Here is a 24,163-nt window from a genome sequence, read left to right as displayed (position 1 = left end):
CCGGCCAAGCGCCGGCCCCAGACTTCCATTCACGCAGGTGAAAGAAAGCTCCGTAGAGTATGACCGGGCGTGCATAAAAGCCATGTCCGAGCCCCATCAACCGTCCCCGGACAGCCACCCGGCCGAGCGCCGACCCCCGAATTCCATCCACTGAGCTGAAAGAGAGCTCCGTCGAGTCGGACCGGGCGTGCGTAAAAGCCATAATAGTTTTTCAAATCTTCTGTGTCACTCCAAATCATTAAATCCTTCAAACTCTTCATCCTCCGTGTCACTTACAAACAAAGCCGCTAATGATGCCGGTAGTACATGGGGCCCTTCGTCATCCCGTGATCAAATCTTTGTCCTTTATGTAAACAACTGCCACACTGCTGACGTCACTTGCAGTTCAAATTACAGCAATCCCTTGTTACATTTTGTTTTTTGAAAATCTTTGAAAAAATTCACATATAAGTCGCTCCTCAGTATAAGTCGCCCCCCCACCCAAATAAAAAAAAAACGCAACTTATAGTCTGAAAGTTACGGTAATGGTGTAATTAATTACACGTAATTGATATGACTTCAATACAGCCAACATGGGTTCAGCTTCCAGTCAGTAATGGTGTGATGCATAGATCTATACAGTTCCATGAAAAAGTATTTGCCCTTTTCTCAAATTCTTACTTATTTTGGATAGTTTGCTCATATTTAGGATGATCAAACAAAAGTCCTAGTCCATGATGTGATTTTCTCTTTTGCAGTGGTCGGTGATGGCTGACTTGTAGTGTTCATGTTCATGGGAAAAGGCCAGAGTCATCCGCACCGAAGAAAATAAACATCAGCGTTGGATCACGGAGGCCATTGAGATCCGAAAACGGGGCCCGAGGACCATCAACAGGGACGAGACAGTCTACATCCTCTCTACCACCTGGAGCAGCATTTTGGAGAGGTGAAGGGACAGCAGAGGGCGTGGCTCATCTGTCAAATCTAACAGCTGAGTCACGCCTGCATTCATCCATCAGCTGATAGACACGTCACAACTACAGCAGTGACACTCTGATGAAGGCGGAAGTACATGCCGAAACATGTCAGGTAGTGCAACCTAAAATAAATTGTTTGTGATAAAAGAACAACAAGAAAAAAAAGTAAATATAAGACAAAAATAACCCAAGGAAAAACAAAAGGCAGTTTTTAAAGGGTAACGGGTGTGCAGGAGTCTATCTCAGCTGTCAATGGGTGAGAGGCAAAGAAAATCTTGAACTGGTCACCATCCACTCACAGACTTAGTTCATCAACTATTCAAAACTACACCAGCGCTTGAAATGCCCTGTGTGCAAAAATGATTGGCCGCTCAAACTAATAATAGGTTGACCCACCCTAGCAACAACAACTGAAATCAAGCATTTTCTAGACCAGGCAGTAACTCTTTCATATCTCTTTGGAGAAATGTTGTTCCACTCTTCCTTGCAGAATGGTTTTTATTCATCAATACTGGAGGGTTTTTCTTTTAGCATAAACAACATTTTCAAGGAGGGCGGCTCGGTGGCGCACTGGGTAGCACATCCACACATTATCTGTACCGCTTGTCCCCACGGGGGTCGCGGGCATGCTGCAGCCTATCCCAGCTGTCATCGGGCACTGGGCACGGAACACCCTGAACTGGTTGCCAGCCAATCGCAGGGCACACAGAGACGAACAACCATCTGCACTCGCACTCACACCTAGGGCAATTTGGAGTGCTCAAATTGGCCTACCAAGCATGTTTTTGAAATGTGGGAGGAAATTGGAGTGCACGGAGAAAACCCACGCGGGCACGGGGAGAACATGCAAACTCCACACAGGGAGAGCCGGAGGTGGAATCAAACTCGCACCCTCCGAAAAGTGAGGCGGATGTGCTAACCAGTGCCCCTGAATACAGTACATACAATTAACATAATAGTGATTGACAAAAATGCTACGCCATATTTACAAATTCATATACAGTACTAATGGTTGCATTTTTTTTACTGTTAATGTGTCTTATTACTTGAATGAGACGATTTCTGTGAAAGCCGAATGTGGGCTTGATTTCTTTTGGACACAATGGAGTAGCAGTTTTATAATGTATCTAAAAAATTAACTTTCAAATGTTCATGTTCAAAAGCAAATTTTATTCTCATACTAAATTCATTTTGTTTTACATGTGAATCATTTCACTGGTTCCTTTATCTCAAACAGTAATGCAACCTATAATACAATGTTTGAGATAAAGGAACCAGTGAAGTAAAATTGTATTCTCCATTTGACAATGACTTCTTTATACCATACACAATGAAGTGTGTATTATAGTATTTTAGACTCCCTTTGTGGCATCCATTCAAGTCACTCACCGTCTGCTGCAGGTCAGGGATGATAATGCGGATCACCTGTGAGTTTATGTGAATGTCGTCCATGTGGTGTGGTGAAGGCTCAGCGGTGGCCCTAATAGTTTTATAAATGGTTTCTTCATGGAAGCTTTCAGAGGCGCAGTCATCAGAATAATCAGAAAAGCTCTGGGCCATCTCATCCTCACTAGAAGTGGGACTCCGGGGGATAGTCATCAGGCCTGGCGCAGCTAAGTCTCGCTGCGTCAGACAGGGAAAGAGCATTAGTCAGTCAGTCCCACTCAATTCCTTCATTACAAAGATACATGTCAAACCATTAGTTCTGTTTGGAGATATCCTAAGATTCTGCTTGTATATTTGACATTTCATCCAAAATCACTGAATTTTCACCACACATTAACAGCTCAGATGGCAGTCATTAGACCCTTAAACCAGCGGTCACCGAGGCACGCGCCGGAGGTGGGTGGCACTTCCATACCTCCAGCCACGGAGGTGGCTGTTAGGGTTTATGAACTATCTTGATCGTATGATTATGTTGGGATGTAGACTAGAATGATGAACTTTGTTTGAACCTTTTACCTTTCCTTGACTCTGAAAAGTTTAACCATTCAGTTGTTGACACTTTCCAAATGGTGTGTTGTTTAGTTAGTCATCTGGAATGCTCCACTAGGTTTTATTTCCACGACCTCGTAAAACAATAAACTGGGACCCTCTGAAGTGGTTAACCATTTGCTGAGGTGACCACCAATTGGGACCCTCTGCACTGATTAACCATTTGCTGAGGTGACCACCACACATGTCAAATGTCACCCCCACCTTGGCCACTCTCACCCCCACCCTTCTTCTCTCAATAAATACTCTCTTGCATGACTCCAACGGCAGAGTCTGTTCGAACATTGCTGTATCTACAGTAACAGACAAGCTCTCCACTTGCAAGTGCTTAAAGGGCATACTGTCTCTCGTGTGGTTCTTGCAAAATAAGTTAGTCAGAATATCTCTAACAGTGGCACTTCCATACTTCCAGCCACGGAGGTGGCTGGCACTTCCACACTTCCAGCCACGGAGCTGGCACTTCCATACTTCCAGCCACGGAGGTGGCACTTCCACACTTCCAGCCACGGAGCTGGCTGGCACTTCCACACTTCCAGTCACGGAGGTGGCTGGCTGGCACTTCCACACTTCCAGTCATGGAGGTGGCTGGCTGGCACTTCCATACTTCCAGCCACGGAGGTGCCACTTCCATACTTCCTGCCACGGAGGTGGCTGGCTGGCACTTCCATACCTCCAGCCACGGAGGTGGCACTTCCATACTTCCATACCTCCAGCCACGGAGCTGGCTGGCACTTCCACACTTCCAGCCACGAGGTGGCTGGCTGGCACTTCCATACCTCCAGCCACGGAGGTGGCTGGCTGGCACTTCCATACTTCCAGCCACGGAGGTGGCTGGCTGGCACTTCCATACCTCCAGCCACGGAGCTGGCCAAAATTGCACTAAGTGCCAAAGCCCATTCATTTACAACGGCGTGTCCGCCAGGCGGCGACATTTGCGGCGGCGGGAGATGGTCCGAGCGCATCCGAGCGCCTGGAACTCTGCGCCGGCGTGGTGGACCGTGTTATAAAGATGGTCCTAACCAGACAGCTGACCAACAATATGCCCCAACAGAAACAATTTTTAGCTTGTTTTGTACAAAACACAATGCAGAAACTTGGGTCAAATTGTTTTTCAAATTGATTCAACTTCCTAAATCGGTCCAAATTTAAACTCAAATTGGTTTGTTTTTAACCCAGCATTTTTAAAGGTGTTGCAAACGATCCAGTATAAAATTATTTAGATTGATTTTGAGCATGTCCAGCTGCTACCCTTCTCTGACGCAACCCTCTGCTTTTATCAGGCTTGGGACTGGCCCACAGTTTTCACTCATTTATGCACCCAAGCAGGCTGTATTAAAATATTAAATAAAACATACTGTGTGATTAAACACTTTTAAATGAGTCCCACTACTGGTTGACTTGGTTGAGTGATGTTTTTTCCCAGTAAAAAAAATATTTTCTAAATTAAAATCCCCTTTAGCTTGAAATTTGCCAATGTTATGAAAAATCTTGGCCTTATACAGGGTCTGGCAAAATGATCTGACACATTTGTGGGTTTAATAAAATGCAAATAAAAGAGAACCAAAAAAGTTATTTTATTTTCTAAAAGTACATATAATGCCATTTTGTTTTGTTTTCGTTTCATTTTCTTACCGCTGCCACATTTTATGGAGTTCTGGCGGCGCGAGGTCGGCCGGTTGATTTTTGTTTCAATACTGATCCACTGGCTCTGAAGTTAGTAACCCATAACAAGTTGGTGTTTGGAGTAGGTACGGGATCTTGTCTACCAAGTCTGAAGCGCAAACGGAAACCTCGTATTGTTGCAGTTACAGATTCTTTCTTGATAAACGCTTCCACAATGACAGCGCGATGGTCACCGGTCCAATTCATGTTACCAACTGAAACAAAAAAAAAAACATTATTCGAAAACAAAACAAAAATGAAATGAAACGAAACAAATCAAAATAGCATTATATGTACTTTTCGAGAATAAAAACAACTTTTTTGTTTCTTTAATTTATTTGCATTCTATTAAACCTTCAAGTGTGTCAGATCATTTTGCCGGACCCTGTACAATAATTTAATTGTGCTCCAAGACTGTTAGATGTTTCAATATTAATGTGTAGGGATACACATTGTTCTGACATGTTTGTAATGACAAAAAAGCAAAACAATATGACAAAGCTGGTATTCATTGTTTTTTTCTGCATGCCTTTAATGTGATGTGGCGTCATTTTCTGTCAAGGTACCTGTTGGCTATTCAGGCTCACAACAGGAGTCGGCATAACAACAAATTAGCCGAGCAACAGGAGATGTAGGAAAAATGAACTAAACACGATATAAAAAAAAAAAACTCTAAGACATTCCGAAGCAGAACATTGTCAAAGGTCTAAAATGAAAAGTAAAGTTAGTTACAGAGATGTTTATTAAGCACTTTGTACTGACGTGATTGTGCCTTTAACGCTCCCTTTCACCTTGTATGTGTGCCGCTTCATGAGACGTTTGAGAGAAAATTATACAGGTTTTGCCTGCTATTGTTAAGAAATTAATAGGAATGTTACATTAATTATTGCGATTACGACTTTCATTCCTACTTTAGATACAGACATAAAGACACGCTCATCTAGAAGAAATTATGGGAATGCAGTGACAATACATTGTCATCGTGTATGCATGTACAGTATGTATAGTACATAATGTACAGAAATAGCTTCTGTTCTCTGAGACCGTCCATCATGGTCGAAGATAACTAATCTTCCTTTTGCTGTGTGGATCTTGGTAGTGGTTGTAATAGCTGAGGACAATACCCCAGTACAGGAGTCGGCAACCCGCTGCTCCAGAGCTGCATGCGGCTCTTTAGCACACCCCTAGCGGCTCTCTGGAGCTCTTGCAAAAATGTGTGAAAATGTAAAAATGTTATTTATTTATTTATTTATTCATTTATTTTTTTTAATATGGTTTTCAGATGTAATCATGGCACAAACAGTCTTATGCTGTAGAAAATGTATGTAGTTGTAAATATATTAAAAGTACCGGATTTCGGAATGTCGCAAAATTGCGTCATAGCAAGCGACACGGCACAGGCGAGTTGTAAACAGGTGTGTGAGTGACGGGCCATGGATTCAAAAGGCAAAAAGAGAAAGATTGTTGATGAGAACAGAGGGTTTAAAAAAAGAATGGACTCAACTATTTGCTTTCATTGCCAATGGTGAAGGGTTGCCTGAATGTTTGATTTCCAATGAGAAGTTGTCAAATATAACAATAAGAGCAATTTGGAGTGACATCTTCAGCTAAATCATGCTGAATTTGCTGCCAATCACCCAGTTGGAACTGAGAGGAAAGGTGCAATTTGAGGAACGAAAAAGTTTCAAGAAGTGGATCGCATCTCCAAACTCTACTTCTGCTCCAAGTTTTGTTGCAGCCCAGGAGATAAAGCACAGAAAACCATTCGCCGATGGCGAGTACATGAAGTATTCATTTGTTAAAATATCAGTGGCTATCTTCGGACTTCAAAAACAAAACCGAGATCATTTAGAAAATTAAAGACATGCCTCTCTCCGCATTAAACAGTGAAGGAAATGGTCATTTGAATGGCAAACAATATCACCGATCAGCAAATCAAGGACATGAATTCAGCTCCAGCTTTCTCAATTGCCTGTGATGAGTCGTGTGACGTGACCCATATCGAACAAACAGCTCCGCTATGCAGGTACATGAACTCTAATGGGCCGCATGAAGAAATTGATACCACTAAAAGGCCAAACACGGGGGGAGAACATCTGTGAGGCTGTGCTGCAGTGTTTAAATGACAGAGATACACACTGGCCACCTGATTTCAGTCACTACAGATGGCGCACTGAGTATGAGTGGGTCGCAAAAGTTTGTGACTTTACGACAGAAAGCATTGGATAGAAATTTGCTTGCATTCCATTGCATATTGCACCAAGTGGTGCCGTGTGTGTAAACATTCCCACCAGAGTGTATGGAGGTAATGAACCTTGTCATCCATATTGTGAACAAAATAATCACAAAAGCATTAAACCACCGCCAGTTCCATGAATTGCTAGATGAAATTGACAGCGAATATGCCGATAGACTGCTGCACAATAAAGTCCGCTGGCTATCCAGGGGCGACGTTTTGCGTCGCTTTGTTGCTTTGTATTTGTAGCCTACTTAATTATTTTAATAGTAGGCATACAGCTCATGTATTGACAGTCTATGTTGCCTTATAAAAAGCTTTTAGATTTTTGCGGCTCCAGACAGGTATGGGGTTTTTTGGGGGTCAATATGGCTCTTTGAACATTTTGTGTTGCCGACCCCTGCCCTAGTATGTAACTATATTTCCCAATTAGTAGACTGCACTCTTCAAAAGATTTTCACAGGGTGGGTCCTTCAAAGGCTTCTCCTCATGGAGAACCACATAAACCATGGTGACTTTGGATGGACCTCACATGGTGTCTCAGTAGGTCAGTATCAGGTGTTGGTGCGGAGTATCAGAGTGTGATTTTCCTCCAGGTGCAAGACACCATTATGACATACCGAATGTCAATGAGGCAGGTTCACTGACTCTGTCATTGTTTATTTTGGGGATGTTTATTGAACATGTTTACAGAAGACAGAGACAAAACACCCAAACAAATAAAAACAAAAGAATAAACAACAGAAATATGATAAAAACAGCATGAGTAAATAAATTTATTTAAGAAGATTCATCGTGTTTCAGAGAAATAATTTATCTTCCCCAATGGGAACTATTTTTGTTGGTATGGTAAAGTGCTTGTTCACCAATATGTATGCCAGCTAGATTGTCAAAGTCAAAGTCTGCTTTATTGTCAATTTCCTCACATGTTAAGACACACAAAGAGATCAAAATTACGTTTCCCACCATCCCACGGTGACGAGACACATTACACAATACACACAAGCAAATAGCACAAAGAGTAAAAACAAGAAGGCACAAACAACTAATAGATAAGAGCGATGAATAAGTAATAAATAAATAAATAAATAAATAAATAAATAAATAAATAAATGAATGAATGAATGAATGAATGAATGAATGAATGAATTGTTCTAAATTGTCCTTTGGTGTGATTGTGAGTGTATGTTTGCCCTGGTAATGATCATGTCAGTACAAATATCGCGAACAATATATATATATATATATATATATATATATATATATATATATATATATATATATATATATATATATATATATATATATATACACACAATTTTTTGGTGATTGTTGACTAAATAGTAATTTAATGTTAATGTGTAGATCTGTTATTACAATGTTACTGATAGTTCTTTTTTTTCACCAGATTAAATTTTATTTTTTATTTCTCTATCACACCATTGCTACATCAGCAGCTGCTAATTAATCCAAGACAATTTACTGCTTTATTCAAAATAAATCACCTGTGAAGGTCAGAAGGAAAAATTATATATGGTATATCAAGAAAATAAATAAATAAATGAATGATTATATAACTAGATCCCTCAATGTCAAATAAGGAAGGAGATGGTGCTGACACGCTCGCTCTTTTCCTGCCCTTTTATATTTCTCCTCCCCTACAGTAATTTATTAGTGTTACCTCACAATTAAATAAAAATAAAAAAAAGAAACAAGAAAAGACAATTAAAGCCGTAGGTAAGTGATCTGGTATATCTCTAAATAGCAAGTGGTGTGTGCAATGGTCCACTGGCGTCAGTGAAAAAAGACAAAAAAACAGCTTCTTACACAACCTCCTTAACCCTCTCATATTTTGTGAGTCTCTGGTCAGTCAGTACAAGGAAAAATTCAGATATAGAACAGGGGTTTTCAACTGGTTTTGTCCTAGGGACCACCATTGTAACCAAGAAGCAACTCGGGACCACTGCTTTGGCGGAATATTATTTTATTTTGCACCGAAAGAGGATAGACCTATACATGCTATTTGTTTGCATCTGTATTTCTATTTTGGGAATCTCAGCTAGATTTGACATAATTTGGATTTAATGACTCATGAAATTAGCTGGAAAATAAATCAAGTCTGACTTGAGGATTGAACCCACCACATTCAAGGTTGAAGTCTATTACCCTAAAACCAAGCCACGCACCTCATAACTTCGCGTGGGGGAAGGACACTTTAACATGACCAACGGGCTTGGGAATTGAACCCAGTACCTACAAGTTGGGAGACTATCATTCTATGACTGAGCCATGTGGAAAAGTTTTCAAGCAGTCTGGAATCACTGTTGGCTACAAAAGGTTGATGGCTAGGAATTTGAAAATGTTTGTATTCTCACGGGTTGACTTTGTGTAATAGAGCTGCTCTTAGAATTAGTTAGCCCCTGTAACTTTGCTCGAGGAGGAGGGAACCTATTCAAATTTACTACACTTGGTGAAAACACTCCTTAGAAGACACAGAAAGAGTCAGTTGATGTACACAGTTCACCGTTTTAAAATGGGAGCCGGGTACTCATTTTCACAGGTTGGCTTATTTGAATAGGGATAATCAAGTGTAAATAATAAAGCAATTTTATTTTTAAAATATTTTCCAGTTCCAATTTTGCAAAACACCACCACGGACCACCAGAGGACCGCGGACCACCAATTGACAATTGAATTGGAAGACAATAAATCATCTTTAAACACAATTCAAGTTGGAAAAACAAGAATGATAGGCAGAATTAGCACAAGGGTATTTTACCCAGAATTTCCAACATTTGGCTGTCAAGTGTGATTCATTTGGCGGCCTACAGTCTGATGCCATTCATCTCAGTTTGATAGATACAGACTGCATTAATGTTGAAATACATCATATAGTGACAGCACTCTGCACTACTCAGTGAAATCGTCTTCACTTGAAGAGGTGAAGAAATGATAAAGTCCATGTGTAAGCTGAATTGTATTGAGGACTGAGCATGCCAAAATTAAACAAGTAAATAAATAAGCCACGAAATGTCGAATTGAAAATGTCATAAATTAATGAAATGCTTCATTTATTAATTAAATATGGAATTAAACAAATCAATGCGCTATGAAATTCTCAATAGTCAAGTAAATTTCCAATAACTCTAGGTAAGCACACCTTTTAAACATGAGCATACAAGTAATTGAGTTTTCTCAACTGATAAACTGCCACGTGAGAGTAACATGGTAATAATGTGTCCGTGGTTTCAAACGAGTTGTGAGGCTGACAGTGTAGGTTGCTCCTCATTTAACTTGTTGCAACCTTGATATTATTATGTTCCGACTCTTAATCAGGTTCAGGTTATCCCCACCTCATTACACACATAATGAATTGGGAGTACAGCTGTGATCATAATTTCCCTGACCAACATCCGAGCCACCTTTTGCACAGAACTCAGAAAGTGAGATTTTACAACTACAGTGTGTTCTTACGCACAGAAAAAGGGCACCCCCTTAGGCAGACAGTCAGATGCTGGTGACGCCAGCGGCAGCATATGGTGTGACACAAAATGTAATATTTTAACTTACTATAAGCTAGTGAAATATGTCCCTCAAGGAGAAGTTGAACCCCCCCCCCCCCTTTGTAACATATACTGTACTTTTGTTTCTGTTTCAGAATGAAAGTGGTGCGTAAAGAGTGGTGCACCAATAAAGCTGGGGTGGCAACAATGACACTGTAGCTTGCTCAAGGTTACCTTGAGAGTAGACAGCAAACAGATAACCATCACTCCCAAAAATAGTTTCCAAGGACTTGAACCTATCCTCCAACTCCATAGCCCTTTTCCTTATAGGACTGAGCGACTGTCTCCCTTTATAGTTTTCACAAAATTGACAATTGCTTTTCAACACAACAGAGCAGAATCTGAGTTTTAAACATTCTCTGCTGTATGGCATTCCCACAAAGAGGCCTGCTTGTTGTGGCTCTGACCTCTACAATTTCTGGGATGTTTTGCTGCTGCATTCTCTGTCCATGCAGTGAATTCAGAACAGTGACCCGAACAAAAAATGAATAACTCTCAGCTTTTACCAGCAGTGTAGTAGGAGCTACTGAGGGATTTGTGTGAGATAGCTACAGTGTTCCATGGTATTCATAACCTCAGAAGTTAAAGGTAAATTCCTTTGCTGCAAAGGTGAAAAAAATATATTTTGGGGCTGTTTGATCAAATTTAAGATCACTCATTTATTTCTACCACACGGTAAGGTGTGTGACCGTACCTCAAGATTTCTGTACATATATAGTCAAAATTTTGCAAAATTGTAAAAATAAGCATCAGCTTGTAGTGACTGCATACAGTTGCAGAACTAGAATTTTCATAGCAGGGTGATTAAATGAGAGCATGTGCAGATGCTTGAGAATGAGCAACATACAAGTCGTAAGCTTTGTCAAACCTACACATTGCACATGGCCAAGAAGTCATTGATTATCATCATACAATCTACAGGTTTTCATAAAATGAAATGCATACATTAAAGAACGTTGCACAAGATGCTAAGAGTACTGTACAAGCAAAACAGTAATAATACAAGCAGCTAAGGAAAACCGAAGTTAAAAAAAAGTTTCATTGAGCTTAATTGATTCGATAATGCTTCTTTTCTTTGCCGTTTCTTTGCTTTTGTGTGCTATCTCATAGCAACAGCCAATCCGAATGATCAATTGTCACCAATAACACAACAATCTCTGAACTGTTTATAATTCTACATTTTTTACTTGTATATGTTCCTTGTATTGTGAGTGTGTTGGGTAAGATTGGTGTGTATGTGCATTTCATGAAAGCCTGACTGCTGATGGTATGATAAACAATGACAGGGTTGAGAACTGTCTGAGGTGTGTAAAAGTATTAAGCTTGACTAAGGTTTGCAATGAATAACAGATATGCTATTGTGATGAATACAGCTTGTACAATCAGTGCACCGTATTTTTCGGACTACAAGTCGTGTTTTTTTTTCATAGTTTTGGTGGAGGGGTGACATACTCAGGAGCGATTTACATGAGAAATTATTCACAAATTTTCAAAATTCAAAAATCCGCGATGTAGTGAAACCGCGATAAACGAAGCGTGATGTAGCAAGGGTTTACTGTAATTTGAACTGCAACTGGCTTCAGCGGCGCATATGCGCAGTGTTTACATAAAGGACAAAGGATTCGATCACGGGATTTAATGACTTGGAGTGACAGAGATTGTTTGATAAAACTGTTGTTTATAATTACCTTAATTTCGCGCCAAAAGGCGCACTGGGTTATAAGGCGCACCCTCATTGATTTTTTTTATTTCAGAAATTATTTCATATATAGGGCACACCGGGGTAAAAGGCGCATAAAATAGAAGCTATACTGCAACAAACTGAGGTTGACTAGGGTTGCAGTAAGCATTCACTAGCCAATAACCATTGAGCCCTCTGTAAACAATCGCGTTTCTCAAACAATCTCCTATAAAATGATCAGAACTGACTAAACTTCGATCTAACGCATTGGTACTGCTTACCTGCGTTTCCCTTCCATGTCGATCCGTACATTTACCTGAAACATTAACAGAGCAGCCTATTTTGACATGACATTTATTATTTTACAAAACAAGAGTTCAACAAGCCAACAACTACTGAACTGTAACGATAAAACCATATACAAGTTGCTACACGAAATAATAGGTTTCAAATAACCATAACATAAATATGTTTTTCAAACCTTGTGTCACTCCAAATCATTAAACCCTTTAAACAACGACTGAACTGTAACGATAAAAACATATACAAGTTCCTACACGAAATAAAATACACTGCTCAAAAAAACTAAAGGAACAGTTTTTTTTCAGGGTATGGCATGAATTCAATTCCACTTTTCTGATAAGGTTTTGATCAGGCACGTGGCAGAGGGGGTTGTTAATCACTTTCATCTGCATTGGTGTTGATGGAATTAACAACAGGTACACTAGAGGGGCAACAACGAGATGGTCCCCAAAACAGGACTGGTTTTGCAGGTGGAGGCCATTTCAAGCTCCTCCCTCTTGATCTTTTTTAACTGTTTTTCCACAGTGTTGGCTTTAACAAGAGTCATTATCACGACTGGAAGCATGAGGCGATTTCTTAACCCTCCTGAAGTTGCGCAAATCGTCCAACTCCTCCAGGATGACACATCCATGGGTGCTGTTGCAAGAAAATTTGATGTGTCTCCCAGTACAATCTCCAGAGCATGGAGGAGATTCCTGGAGATAGGCAGTTACTCTAGGAGAGCTGCACAGGGCCGTAGACGATCCTCATCCCATCAGCAGGACCGATATCCGCTGCAATTCATACCTTTTAGGATTGTCTACACTGTTTGCACCATGTGTCTTCTCTGCATCCATTGCAGCCTGGTCATCCTGGAAGCAGGACCCTCCCATCTGTTGATGGCTGAGAATATTGTCATTTGTCATTTTCACATGTCCTGAGTGTTGTTAGTCACCTAAATGTTGAACAGAGACTGTGATGTAACAAAGTCAAATTCCTTGTTTGGCACGCTCAAACATGGCGAATAAATTCTTCTCGAATCTTGAATCTTTGTGCAAGGACGAACAGGTTGAGCACTGTCCGAGCCCTACAGAATGACCTTCAGCAGGCTACTGGTGTGAATATTTTTGCCCAAACAGTCAGAAACAGACTTCACAAGGGTGGCCTCAGGGCACGACGTCCTGTAGTGTGCCCAATGCTCACTACTCAGCACCGTGGAGCTTGATTGGCATTTGCCATAGAACACCAGAATTGGCACCCAGAGCAGGTTTACCCTAAGCACCTGTGATAGACGTGAAAGGGTCTGGAGAAGCCAAGGAGAGTGCTATGGTGCCTGCAACATCATTCAGCATGACCGGTTCGGTGGTGGGTCAGTGATGGTCTGGGGAGGCATTTCCATGGAGGGACGAACAGACCTCTACAGGCTAGAGAACGGCAGTCGGACTGACATCCCGTGAGACACCATCCGTCGTCTCATTAGGAGCATGCCACGACGTTGTCAAGCATGCATACAAGCATGTGGGGGCGACACAAGATATTGAGGAGTTTTGAATTGTAGAAATTGAATTTAGGTAAAATGGACGAGCCTGCCACATGATTTTTTTCACTTTGATTTTTGGGCTGTCTATATACTGAGCCCTCTGTAGGCTGAAAACTTTTATTTCCATCAAAAGATGTGGCATCCTTTTGTTCCTGAGACATTAAACTGTCCATATTAGTATAAATATCCAACTTTTTTTTTCACCATTGAAATCTGATGTGTTTTCAAAGTGTTCCTTTAAATTTTTTGAGCAGTGTATATCAAATAACTATAACATAACGAGTTTTTCAAACCTTGTGTCACTCTAAATCATTCAATCCTTCAAATGTGGGGCCCCTTCGTCATCTTCGTCGTCCCGTGATCGAATCCTTTGTCCTTTATGTAAACAACCGCCGGGCCGCGCCGCGGACGTCACTTGCAGTTCAAATGACAGCAATCCTTTGTTACATCGCGGTTCGTTTGTCGCGGTTTCACTACATCGCGGAATTTAGAATTTTGAAAATTTGTGAAAGAATTTACATGTACGTCGCTCCTGAGTATAAGTCGACCCCCCCATCCAAACTATGAGAAAACAAAAATGTGACTTATAGTCCGAAAAATACGGTATATGGTTTTGTGCAGCTTAATATCACCATAAATTTTAATTAAGCAAGGCTTTGGAGTGTCTCGATCAAAGGTGGGCAGGCTAAATAAGACCGCAATTTTGAAGCACGTATTAGGTCCCCCCAGAAAATCATGTGGCCGATAATTAATGAGGTCTTGTCTAATATGAAGGAAATCACTGGTTCAATTTATTGCTTCCTCATGACACTGGAAACCTTGTACAGGAGCAGGTGTTGTCAGCGTATTTAGTGATCTTTAAGTGAGTTGGAAAATTAAGGAGTAACATTGTGTGTTATAGTTTCATTTGGTGTCTTTTTTTTTTTACATTTTCTTTTGCACAGTTCGCCACTTTGATATTTGTTTGGAGCAGTTGCTAGAGCATTGTGGTTCTGAATTTGAGATCGCAGGTAGAATCCGTCTTAGATCTTGACAATTTTAAACTCATTTGTATTTTGGGTTGTTCATAAACATTGTAATTTTATTCCATATTTACACTATATACCTACATTGAAAACTGCAATACTGCAACAGTCACTGGCCACAATCGTTTCATTCTGTGTATACATACGTACAGCTTACTGCTTTATGACGGCATACATAGAGGAAATGACACAAGATTGCTTATAAACCAAGTGCAAACCAATTGGCTAGAGAGCCTCAATGATTCATGAAGCTTAATTTCACCATGTCGGTATATTTTTTCAAAAGCTTTTTAAGATTTCATCAGCTATAGGCTACTTGCCACTGCACAGCATGTTAGGAGAGAGATCATGTGGATGAAGCACCGAGTAATGCTCGGCTTTGCAAGATATGACACAAAGTGTCATATCTTGCAAAAGAAATAAAGACGACGTGTCTTGAGCTTCCTTGTCACACCATAATGTCACCTTCAAACACTCAACACAGATCATTCCTATTAATTACTTAGTACATTTTGTGAGTTTTTTGTTTGTTGTTTGTTTGTTTTGTAAAACAGAAATACATACGTTAGAGTCAAATTTTACGATCGCTATTAAGTTGACACCACCAGGGCACAAATTTCAAGAGCAAAGAAAAGCCTTTGTTACGATTCAGACAATGTGATGCATATATTTCTATTTTGGAAAATTAATTAATTAATTAACATCACCATGATGTTCTTGTGTTTCAAGTACATGGGCCAGACGTGGCCGTCAAAGAGGCCGGGGGGGTCTGGCACCGTGTAGTTCCTTGAACACCGTACCCTTTAGCTGAAGCCTTACCCCAGTTGTTCGGGGGCCTTTTTAGTGCCCATCACTAGCCTCAGCGACTATGTTCAAACAACAGAATGGTGGAACTAATTTAATATACCACAGAATCACATCTAATAAAGGTTCCCCTGGACATGAGGCCGAGCGTGCCCAAGGGTGGCCGCTTCCATTAACGGCCCCTCATATATTAAGATTGCGCTCACATTTGAAAAGGACATACAATTACGGTAAAATACAGTATTTATGTACATTGTCCTAATAGCATGTCTTTGGCATGCTTTCCTCAAAATATTCCAACCACCAAGAATTATAGCCGTATTTTACAGCAATTTTCTTGCCATGGTGAAATTGGCGCTCTTCAGGGCTGAATTTGTCTCACGCCATGCGCCAGCCGTCATTCTGCCCCACATACTACTGGGCCAATGGCAAGGCTGTCCTTTCGTCGAGTGACAACCAGTGGGCTGGTTCTGGCCATCTTGTTCTGACCATCTCATAGCTGCCAAAAGTATGGTGGACTCTTTGTGGGGGTAGTTATCATGTAATTTGAAGTGCCGAATATCTCACTCAAATTTTCAAAAGCGGGCACGGATTTCTGCAAAATCTATGTGGCTTAATTTTATACTTGATGGGCAGACACACCAGAAATCTCCTTCATTGTGTAAAAAAAATATAATTCAATTTGTAAAGAATTGATACTTTCATTTTAAAAATGTAAGACTATTTAAGCAATGACCGAATTACAATATGGGTAATTACCGTAATTTTCAGACTATAAGTCGCTCCGGAGTATAAGTCGCACGAGCCATAAAATGCACAATAAAGTGAAAAAAAAAACATATATAAGTCGCACCGGAGTATAAGTCGCAATTTTGGGGCAAATTTATTTGTCAAAATCCAACACCAAAAACAGACATGAAACAGCAACAACAGGCTAAACTATACAGTATGCTAACGTGACATATATACAAACAAGGAGCTGAGAACGGGCCTGACGTAACATTCAGAGTTATTCAAGTAAGTATTACATAAATAACACACATATCAAACCATTGGTGTCACTCCAATTCATGAAATCCATCGATCGTGCTTGATGTAAACAATGCCGCATATGCGCCGCATAAACCATATGCGTTTATAAACAGAAAGATTTATGGAGGAATTAAATTATTTAGGCAATATGTGATCCTTGTATGTCATAGGAAACCTCATTCCATGTTAAAAAAATAACTTTAATCTAATTGCTGCCTGTGTGGATGCTCTAAATGTTCTTGTATGCTCTTGAAATGTTATAAATATGAAGAATATTTATATTCTATAAATATATATATATATATATATATATATATATATATATATATATATATATATATATATATATATATATATATATATATATATAAATATATATATATATATAAAAAGCATCACAAGTACTTGTGATGCTTTTTTTTTTTTTTTTCTTCTTCTCATGGTCGTTTTTGTTTCTTTATAAACAACGGGTACAACGTCGGACCCGTTGTAAGTTGCATTTCTAATTATTCCACAGACCCATATAACAATATATAAAGTATATTTCAAATAACTATCATATTACAACAATATTATCAAACCGTCTGTCACTCCGAATCATTAAATCCATCGATCAAATTCCTCGTTCTTTATGTTAAAAACGCCACGCGTGCGCTGCAGGGATCTAGTATATAACTATATTGTAGCGTTACCAAACTACCAGGAAAGACATGGGTTTATATAACAATATTATCAAACCATCTGTGTCACTCCGATGATGATGATAATTAAATAATGATTTAATGATCCCAAATCATTAAATCCATCGATCAAATTCCTGTCCTTTATGTCAACAATGCCGCGTGCGCGGGCTGCACAGATCTAGTGTATAACTATATTGTAGCGTTAACAAAGTACCAGGAAAGACGTGTGTTTGGTAAACGGCTCTTTATTTAACAAAACAAGAATCCAACGAGCCAACAACTACTGAACTTCCATCCACTGATGGTGAAAGAAAGCTTCATAGAGTATGATCGGGCGTCCGTAAAAGCCATGTCCGAGCCCCATCCACCGTCCCCGGACAGCCACCCGGCCAAGCGCCGGCCCCCGACTTCCATCCACGAACGTTAAAGAGAGCTCCCGTCGAGAAGGACCGGGCGTGCGTAAAAGCCATAATAGTTTTTCAAACCTTCTGTGTCACTCAAAATCATTAAATCCTTCAAACTCTTCGTCCTCCGTGTCACTTACAAACAAAGCCACTAATGATGCCGGTAGTACGTGGGGCCCTTCGTCATCTTCATCATCCCGTGATCAAATCCTTTGTCCTTTATGTAAACAACCGCCGCGCGGCACGGGTGACGTCACTTGCAGTTCAAATGATAGTAATCCTTTGCTACATCGCGGTTCGTTTATCGCGGTTTCACTACATTGTGGATTTTTGAATTTTGAAAATTTCTGAAAAAAATCACATAGTAGTCGCTCCTGAGTATAAGTCGCCCCCCCCACCCAAACTAAGAAAAAAAACGCGACTTATAGTCCGAAAATTACGGTAGTCAAATAGCTCCTGCTGCTGCTGTTGGTGCGGTTGATGAAATGGGTTTGTAAAAAAATGTGATTCTAAACACCGAGTTCTGAACAACCGCACTGAGGATGAAAACTCTTCGTTGGTACGGCCGACACCACGTGAAGCTGGTTCTTATCGTCGGGCTGCTACCAGTGTTGTGATTGATGGGAATGTCCAGATTTTTGCTGTAACACCCATTAACTCCCCTAAAATAAAATAAATGTGCTTACTAGGTACTGTCAAGGTCACCTTGAGAAGGTACAGAAGCGTTGCCACCACTCTAGCTCTATTTGTGCAGCACTTTTTGCGCAGCACTTTCATTTTGTTTGCATGATCTCCCCGTGCATGGATTTCCCCCAGTTACCCTGGTTTCATCCTACATTCCAATGACATAAATGGTAGGCAAATTGACCACTCCAAATTGCCCGTAGGCGTAAGTGTGAATGGTTGTTTGTCTACACGTGCCCTACAATTGGCTGGCATCCAGTACAAGATGGTCCCCTGCCTACAGCCATAGTCAGCTGGGATAGGCTCCAGCGTGCCTGCGACCTTCGCGAGAAAAGCACTTCCGTCAATGAATGGTACAGAGGACACACTAGAATATACGAACCACTATTATCGAGACACGTGGAAAGAACAACTTGAAATTAAACAAAAAGTACGGAGACCAGCCATAAAAACAAGCTAAACCTTTGAAAAAGAACCAACATACAAGAACATTTGTGAACCTTGGTTGATACATCATGACTCAAAATAATTGCATGTTTTTTTCTGAGATGGGTTTATTATTCTTTATTATTCATGGCAGCAGCAAGATTAACTCGGAACTACAGAAATATTTTATATGTCAATTTAAAGAAAGACTGATATTCCAAGGTGTAAGCCACCTCGCACCCAAGCACACCCAAGGAAAATTGGATCTACGGATACTGTTGGATACCATAGAGACATCTTGATTATTAAACTTGAAGATTTCGTAGTAAAAAAACGTTAGCTTTGAAGTTGTTTCATATACAAACAAAACAACCTCAAAATAAAATCACTTTTTGGATATCAAACCTAGACAGATGTTTTCTAGTAATAACAGATTGTTCCAATTCTTTTGGAGTGAAGTGAATTGGCAGAGGTTGCTGATGGTTTCGAGGTACACTCGCCTGACTTGTGAGCGGGCAACGTTGGATTGATTCACACTCAGTGGCGGTGTGACTGGTCGTTCATCCCTATATGTGCCCTGCGACTGGCTGGTGACTAGTTCAGGGTGTAGTCTGCCTTTCCCCCGATGTCAGCTGGAATACGCTTGAGCACCCCTGCGACTCTGAACAGGATATGTGGTGTTAAGAATGAAAGGATGGATGGAAACATTACAAGCCCAAGCATGAGCAGATTAGAGCAGCTCGCAATGATTACTGCCAAAGGTAATACGCATTCTAGCTTCAGTTCTTGGTTGTGCAATACAGCAATGCGAAGCGAAACTCTCGCTGCTGATGATGTGCGCCTCAAAAGTCAACAAATAATTCAACAAAGCATGATTGAGCACTGCTGTTATTGAAACACTTCTGCAATAATCACACAAACAGAGTGGGTATACAGTGTAGACCAATCAGTGCTTTTGTTGTATCTTTAAAAATGTTGGATTAATAATGAGACAAAAACGCTTTGCAACCTGAGGGTCATAACGCAACACCACACTAACCAATGACTGTGCAGATTGATTACCGTAATTTTCGGAATATAAGTCGCGTTTTCTTTTATAGTTTGGGTGGGGGGGGGCACTTATACTCAGGAGCAATTTATATGTGATTTTTTTCACACATTTTCAAAATTAAAAAATCTGTGATGTAGTGAAACCGCGATAAACAAACCGCGATGTAGCAAGGGATTACTGTCATTTAAACTGCAAGTGACGTCACCGGCACCGCGCGGCAGTTGTTTACATAAAGGACAAAGGATTCGATCACGGGATGATGAAGATGACGAAGGGCCCCACGTTTGAAGGATTTAATGATTTGGAGTGACACAAGGTTTGAAAAACTTATTTATGTTATGGTTATTTGATGTATTTTATTTCGTGTAGCAACTTGTATATGTTTTTATCGTTACAGTTCAGTAGTTGTTGGCTCATTGAACTCTTGTTTTGTTAAATAAAGAGCCGTTTACCAAAGCCACGTCTTTCCTGGTACTTTGTTAACGCTACAATATAGTTATATACTAGATCTGTGCGGCGCGCGCGCGGCGTTGTTGATGTAAAGGACGAGGAATTTGATCGATGGATTTAATGATTAGGTGTGAGACAGATGGTTTGATAATATTGTTATTTGAAATATACTTTATATATCGTTATGTGGGTCTGTGGAATAATTAGAAATGCAACTTACAATGAGTCCGACGTCAGCGGCGCATATGCGGCGCATACGCAGCATTGTTTACATAAAGGACGATCGATGGATTTAATGAATTGGAGTAACACAGATGGTTTGATAAACATGTTATTTGTGTAATACTTATTTGAATAACTCTGAATGTTACATTGGCCGTTCTCAGCTCCCCGTTTGTGTATATGTCATGTTAGCATACCGTATCGTTTAGCCTGTGGTTGGTGGTTCATGTCTGTTCTTGGTGTCGGATTTTGACAAATGAATTTGCCCCAAAAGTACGACTTATACTCTGGTGCGACTTATATATGGGGTTTTTTTCACTTTATTGTGCATTTTATGGCTGGTGCGACTTATACTCCGGAGCGACTTATGGTCCGAAAATCACGGTAATTACCCATATTGTCATGGGTTAGCTGGAGCCTATCCCACACTACATTCTGTCCACCCAAAGTGCTGATCTCTGGCAGAAAAACATATTTTTTCAGGAAAACATTTATCAGTGATTCAATTTTAACAAAATAATAAGTTAAAAAGAGTGGCTAAAGTTAAAGTCCTCCTTTTCTATATTTAAAACCCAACTATTGGTGGGATCTATGGCTGTAGGTTGAAAACAATAGAGGAAGTCAAGCGGAAAAGACAGTAACATCCAGGAAAGCCCCAGATTAAAGTAAGAGCTGGGGTCGAGAAACTGCATACATGACAGACGGTGGGAATGAGGCGGCAGGGAACATGGACTCAATGACAACAGGCATGTCAGCCCCAAGGTTACATAGTTTGAATTGTGGAAGGTTGTTCAAGGAGGAACCTAGCCCGTCTCACGTATTCCCTTGGTGTTAGCTCAAAGTCAACATGAAGTCAATTGTTCCAAGCCATAGACTCATTCTCAGCGCTTTCCCTAAAGCACTAGGAGAGGTTTGTTACCACTAAAGCGGGGAGTGCCGGAAGAATGTCTGCTGGACAGAGAGCATGATCTACATATTTACTCCCGGTCCAGTTGCCTGGGCGAGAAAGTCTGTTGAATGAATCCAAACATCAATTGAACCTAGGCATAATTATTGATGCTGTGTCCAGCTGCATCATAGATTGGACGGAGCCATATTGCGCATCTTCATTAGCGTTGTAAAGTTCCAGTAGAACATCTGCTGGATCTATACTGACATTAAGTACTAGACTTTTTCCCAGTTTAGACTGTTAAATAATGCCAAGAAGATAAAGTACGTGCATGGGCAGGGGGAGCCTTTTCTTTCTCCCAGAAAAGGAAAGAACGTTTCTTGTGTCCAAAAAAATTCTCATCCTTATTTTGTCTTAGCCATGCCCACGCAGAAGTGTATTTGGTATTTCTCTAAGTGTGACTGCACACAGTCTTCACTGGTTCCAACATTTAACACAAACATTTAAAGGGAAAAAATCCCGGACACTATGCGTGCCAAACTGCAAATGTGCAAGGGTAAACTTCAGTTGTAATAACACCAATCACCACTAGATGGCAGACATGTCTTACTTGCATTGACACCAGGTCTATGCTCTTTACTACAACATAAGTACGTCTAATAATTTGGATTTGGAATGATAAGCAGGGCAAACATAGTATCGCAATACTAATGAGTGTGTTGACCAGTCAAGGTGACCCCTGCAAACTACCCGAAGTCAGCAGGGAGCCTTGTGAGGATAAGCGGTTCAGATGGATGGATGGATGGATGGATGGATGGATGGATGGATGGATGGATGGATGGATGGATTGAACAATGAATAAATGGAAGAATGGATAAATGGAAGAATGGATGGATAATTTTTGTGAAAAAAAAATGTACAAAATGTTATTTTTGTCATACATCTGGTTATGAAGGACATGATGGATGATTTTTGTGAAAAGAAAATGTACAAAATGTTATTTTTGTCATACATCTGGTTATGAAGGACATGACACTCCCCCCCCCCCCCTGTAGTACTGATGGATACTTGTGGCCCTGCCAGCATTTAAATGCCCTGTCAGTCTGGTTGTGAACTTTTATTTGATGTCATTCATGTCAGTAAAGGTTGTCTTATCTTTATGGTCCCAGAATAATCATTCCACCACCGCGGTCATCTTTCATATCTATTTTTACCACCAGTGAGGGGCTTTCTACATTTTGATTTGTCAGACACGCTACAGGTGAAAGCCATTCTTTCCAGCAACAGCCATCACATACCAAAAAAACACTATCTTTTCATCAAAACATGATGTTTATATATCTTGTATTTGAATCCGGGTCCTCACTACAATTGTAACATTGACAGTGGAAATCTTGAGTTTTAATGCTCCTATTAGTTTTGATATCATTACAAAAATTCTAGATACGATCTTTGTTAAGACAAGGTCTGACTTATTTTGAGTGTACTATATTGTATGCAAAGACATTTTTTGGCAAGAATATAGTGGCAAATTGCTTGTAAGTTATAATATCTAACTTCTGTTTTCTAACGCCCAATTTTTCCAAACTTTTGACGTTGACATTTTTTATGCTGATTTTGAAATAGAGGCAGCAAGTGGGATGACACTCTCAAACATTTGAATGACAACATTCAAAAATGAAAATGAGACACGAAAGTTTTTTGGGGGTTTTTTTCGCAGCTATTATTGTCGGAATGACTAATGATGCAGATTTTATCCAACAAAAATGTCTCCTTCATAGAATTTCCCTCTTTGGTTTATCTGAGTCATGATGATGAGAAATGTCAGGCCCTCCTCCATTTCTTTTTCACATTGTCCACATCTTTTGAGGAGAAAGAGGCCAATACACAACACAGTTCCCAGATCAAAAGTGTAACAGACCTTGCTCTCGACGGGAGCTCTCTTTCACCTCCGTGGATGGAAGTTGGGGGCCGGCGCTCGGCCGGGTGGCTGTCCGGGGGCGGTGGATGGGGCTCGGACATGGCTTTTACACACGCCCAGTCATACTCTACGGAGCTTTCTTTCACCTCTGTGGATGGAAGTCGGGGGTCGGCGCTCGGCCGGGTGGCTGTCTGGGGACGGTGGATGAGGCTCGGACATGGCTTTTACGCACGCCCGGTCATACTCTACGGAGCTTTCTTTCACTTTCGTGGATGGAAGTCGGGGGCTGGCGCTCGGCCGGGTGGCTGTCCGGGGACGGTGGATTGGGCTCGGACATGGCTTTTACGCACACCCGCTCCTATTCTATGGAGCTCTCTTCCGCTTCCGTGGCTGGAAGTTCAGTAGTTGTTGCCTCATTGAACTCTTGTTTTGTTAAATAAAGAGCCGTTTACCAAACCCACGTCTTTGCTTGTACTTTGTTAATGCTACATTATAGTTACATACTAGATCTGTGGAATAACGACGAGGCTGACGTCAGGGTGCACGCACGGTTTTGTTGACGAAGGACGAGGAATTTGATCGATGGATTTAGTGATTTGGAGTGACACAGAAGGTTTGATAATATTGTGGTAATATGATAGTTATTTGAAATATACT

At 40.6% G+C, this 24,163-nt stretch overlaps 1 protein-coding gene across 6 annotated transcripts in view; it reads right to left on the bottom strand.

The window, feature by feature from the left end:
• The window catches only part of shank2b (SH3 and multiple ankyrin repeat domains 2b), a 236,034-nt gene that overhangs the window by 205,476 nt on the left and 6,395 nt on the right, over window positions 1–24,163 (bottom strand). For 4 of the 6 annotated variants that reach the window (XM_085907071.1, XM_085907075.1, XM_085907077.1 and 1 more), the window contains exon 1: window positions 2,346–3,194. The exons of 1 other annotated variant lie outside the window; for it this stretch is intronic. In XM_085907071.1, the coding sequence (XP_085763197.1) occupies window positions 2,346–2,603 (258 nt within the window). In that variant the 5' untranslated portion in view covers window positions 2,604–3,194. Of the gene's footprint in view, window positions 1–2,345; window positions 3,195–24,163 lie in introns of those variants that run through there. One more of the 6 variants, XM_085907072.1, reaches the window with a different exon arrangement.

This window comes from Syngnathus leptorhynchus, chromosome 3 (genome assembly GCF_054491065.1).
Source record: "Syngnathus leptorhynchus isolate UIUO chromosome 3, UIUO_Slep, whole genome shotgun sequence".
NCBI lineage: Eukaryota > Metazoa > Chordata > Actinopteri > Syngnathiformes > Syngnathidae > Syngnathus > Syngnathus leptorhynchus.
The sequence above is the reverse complement of the archived record's forward strand: the minus strand, read 5'-3'. Positions and strand labels throughout refer to the sequence as shown.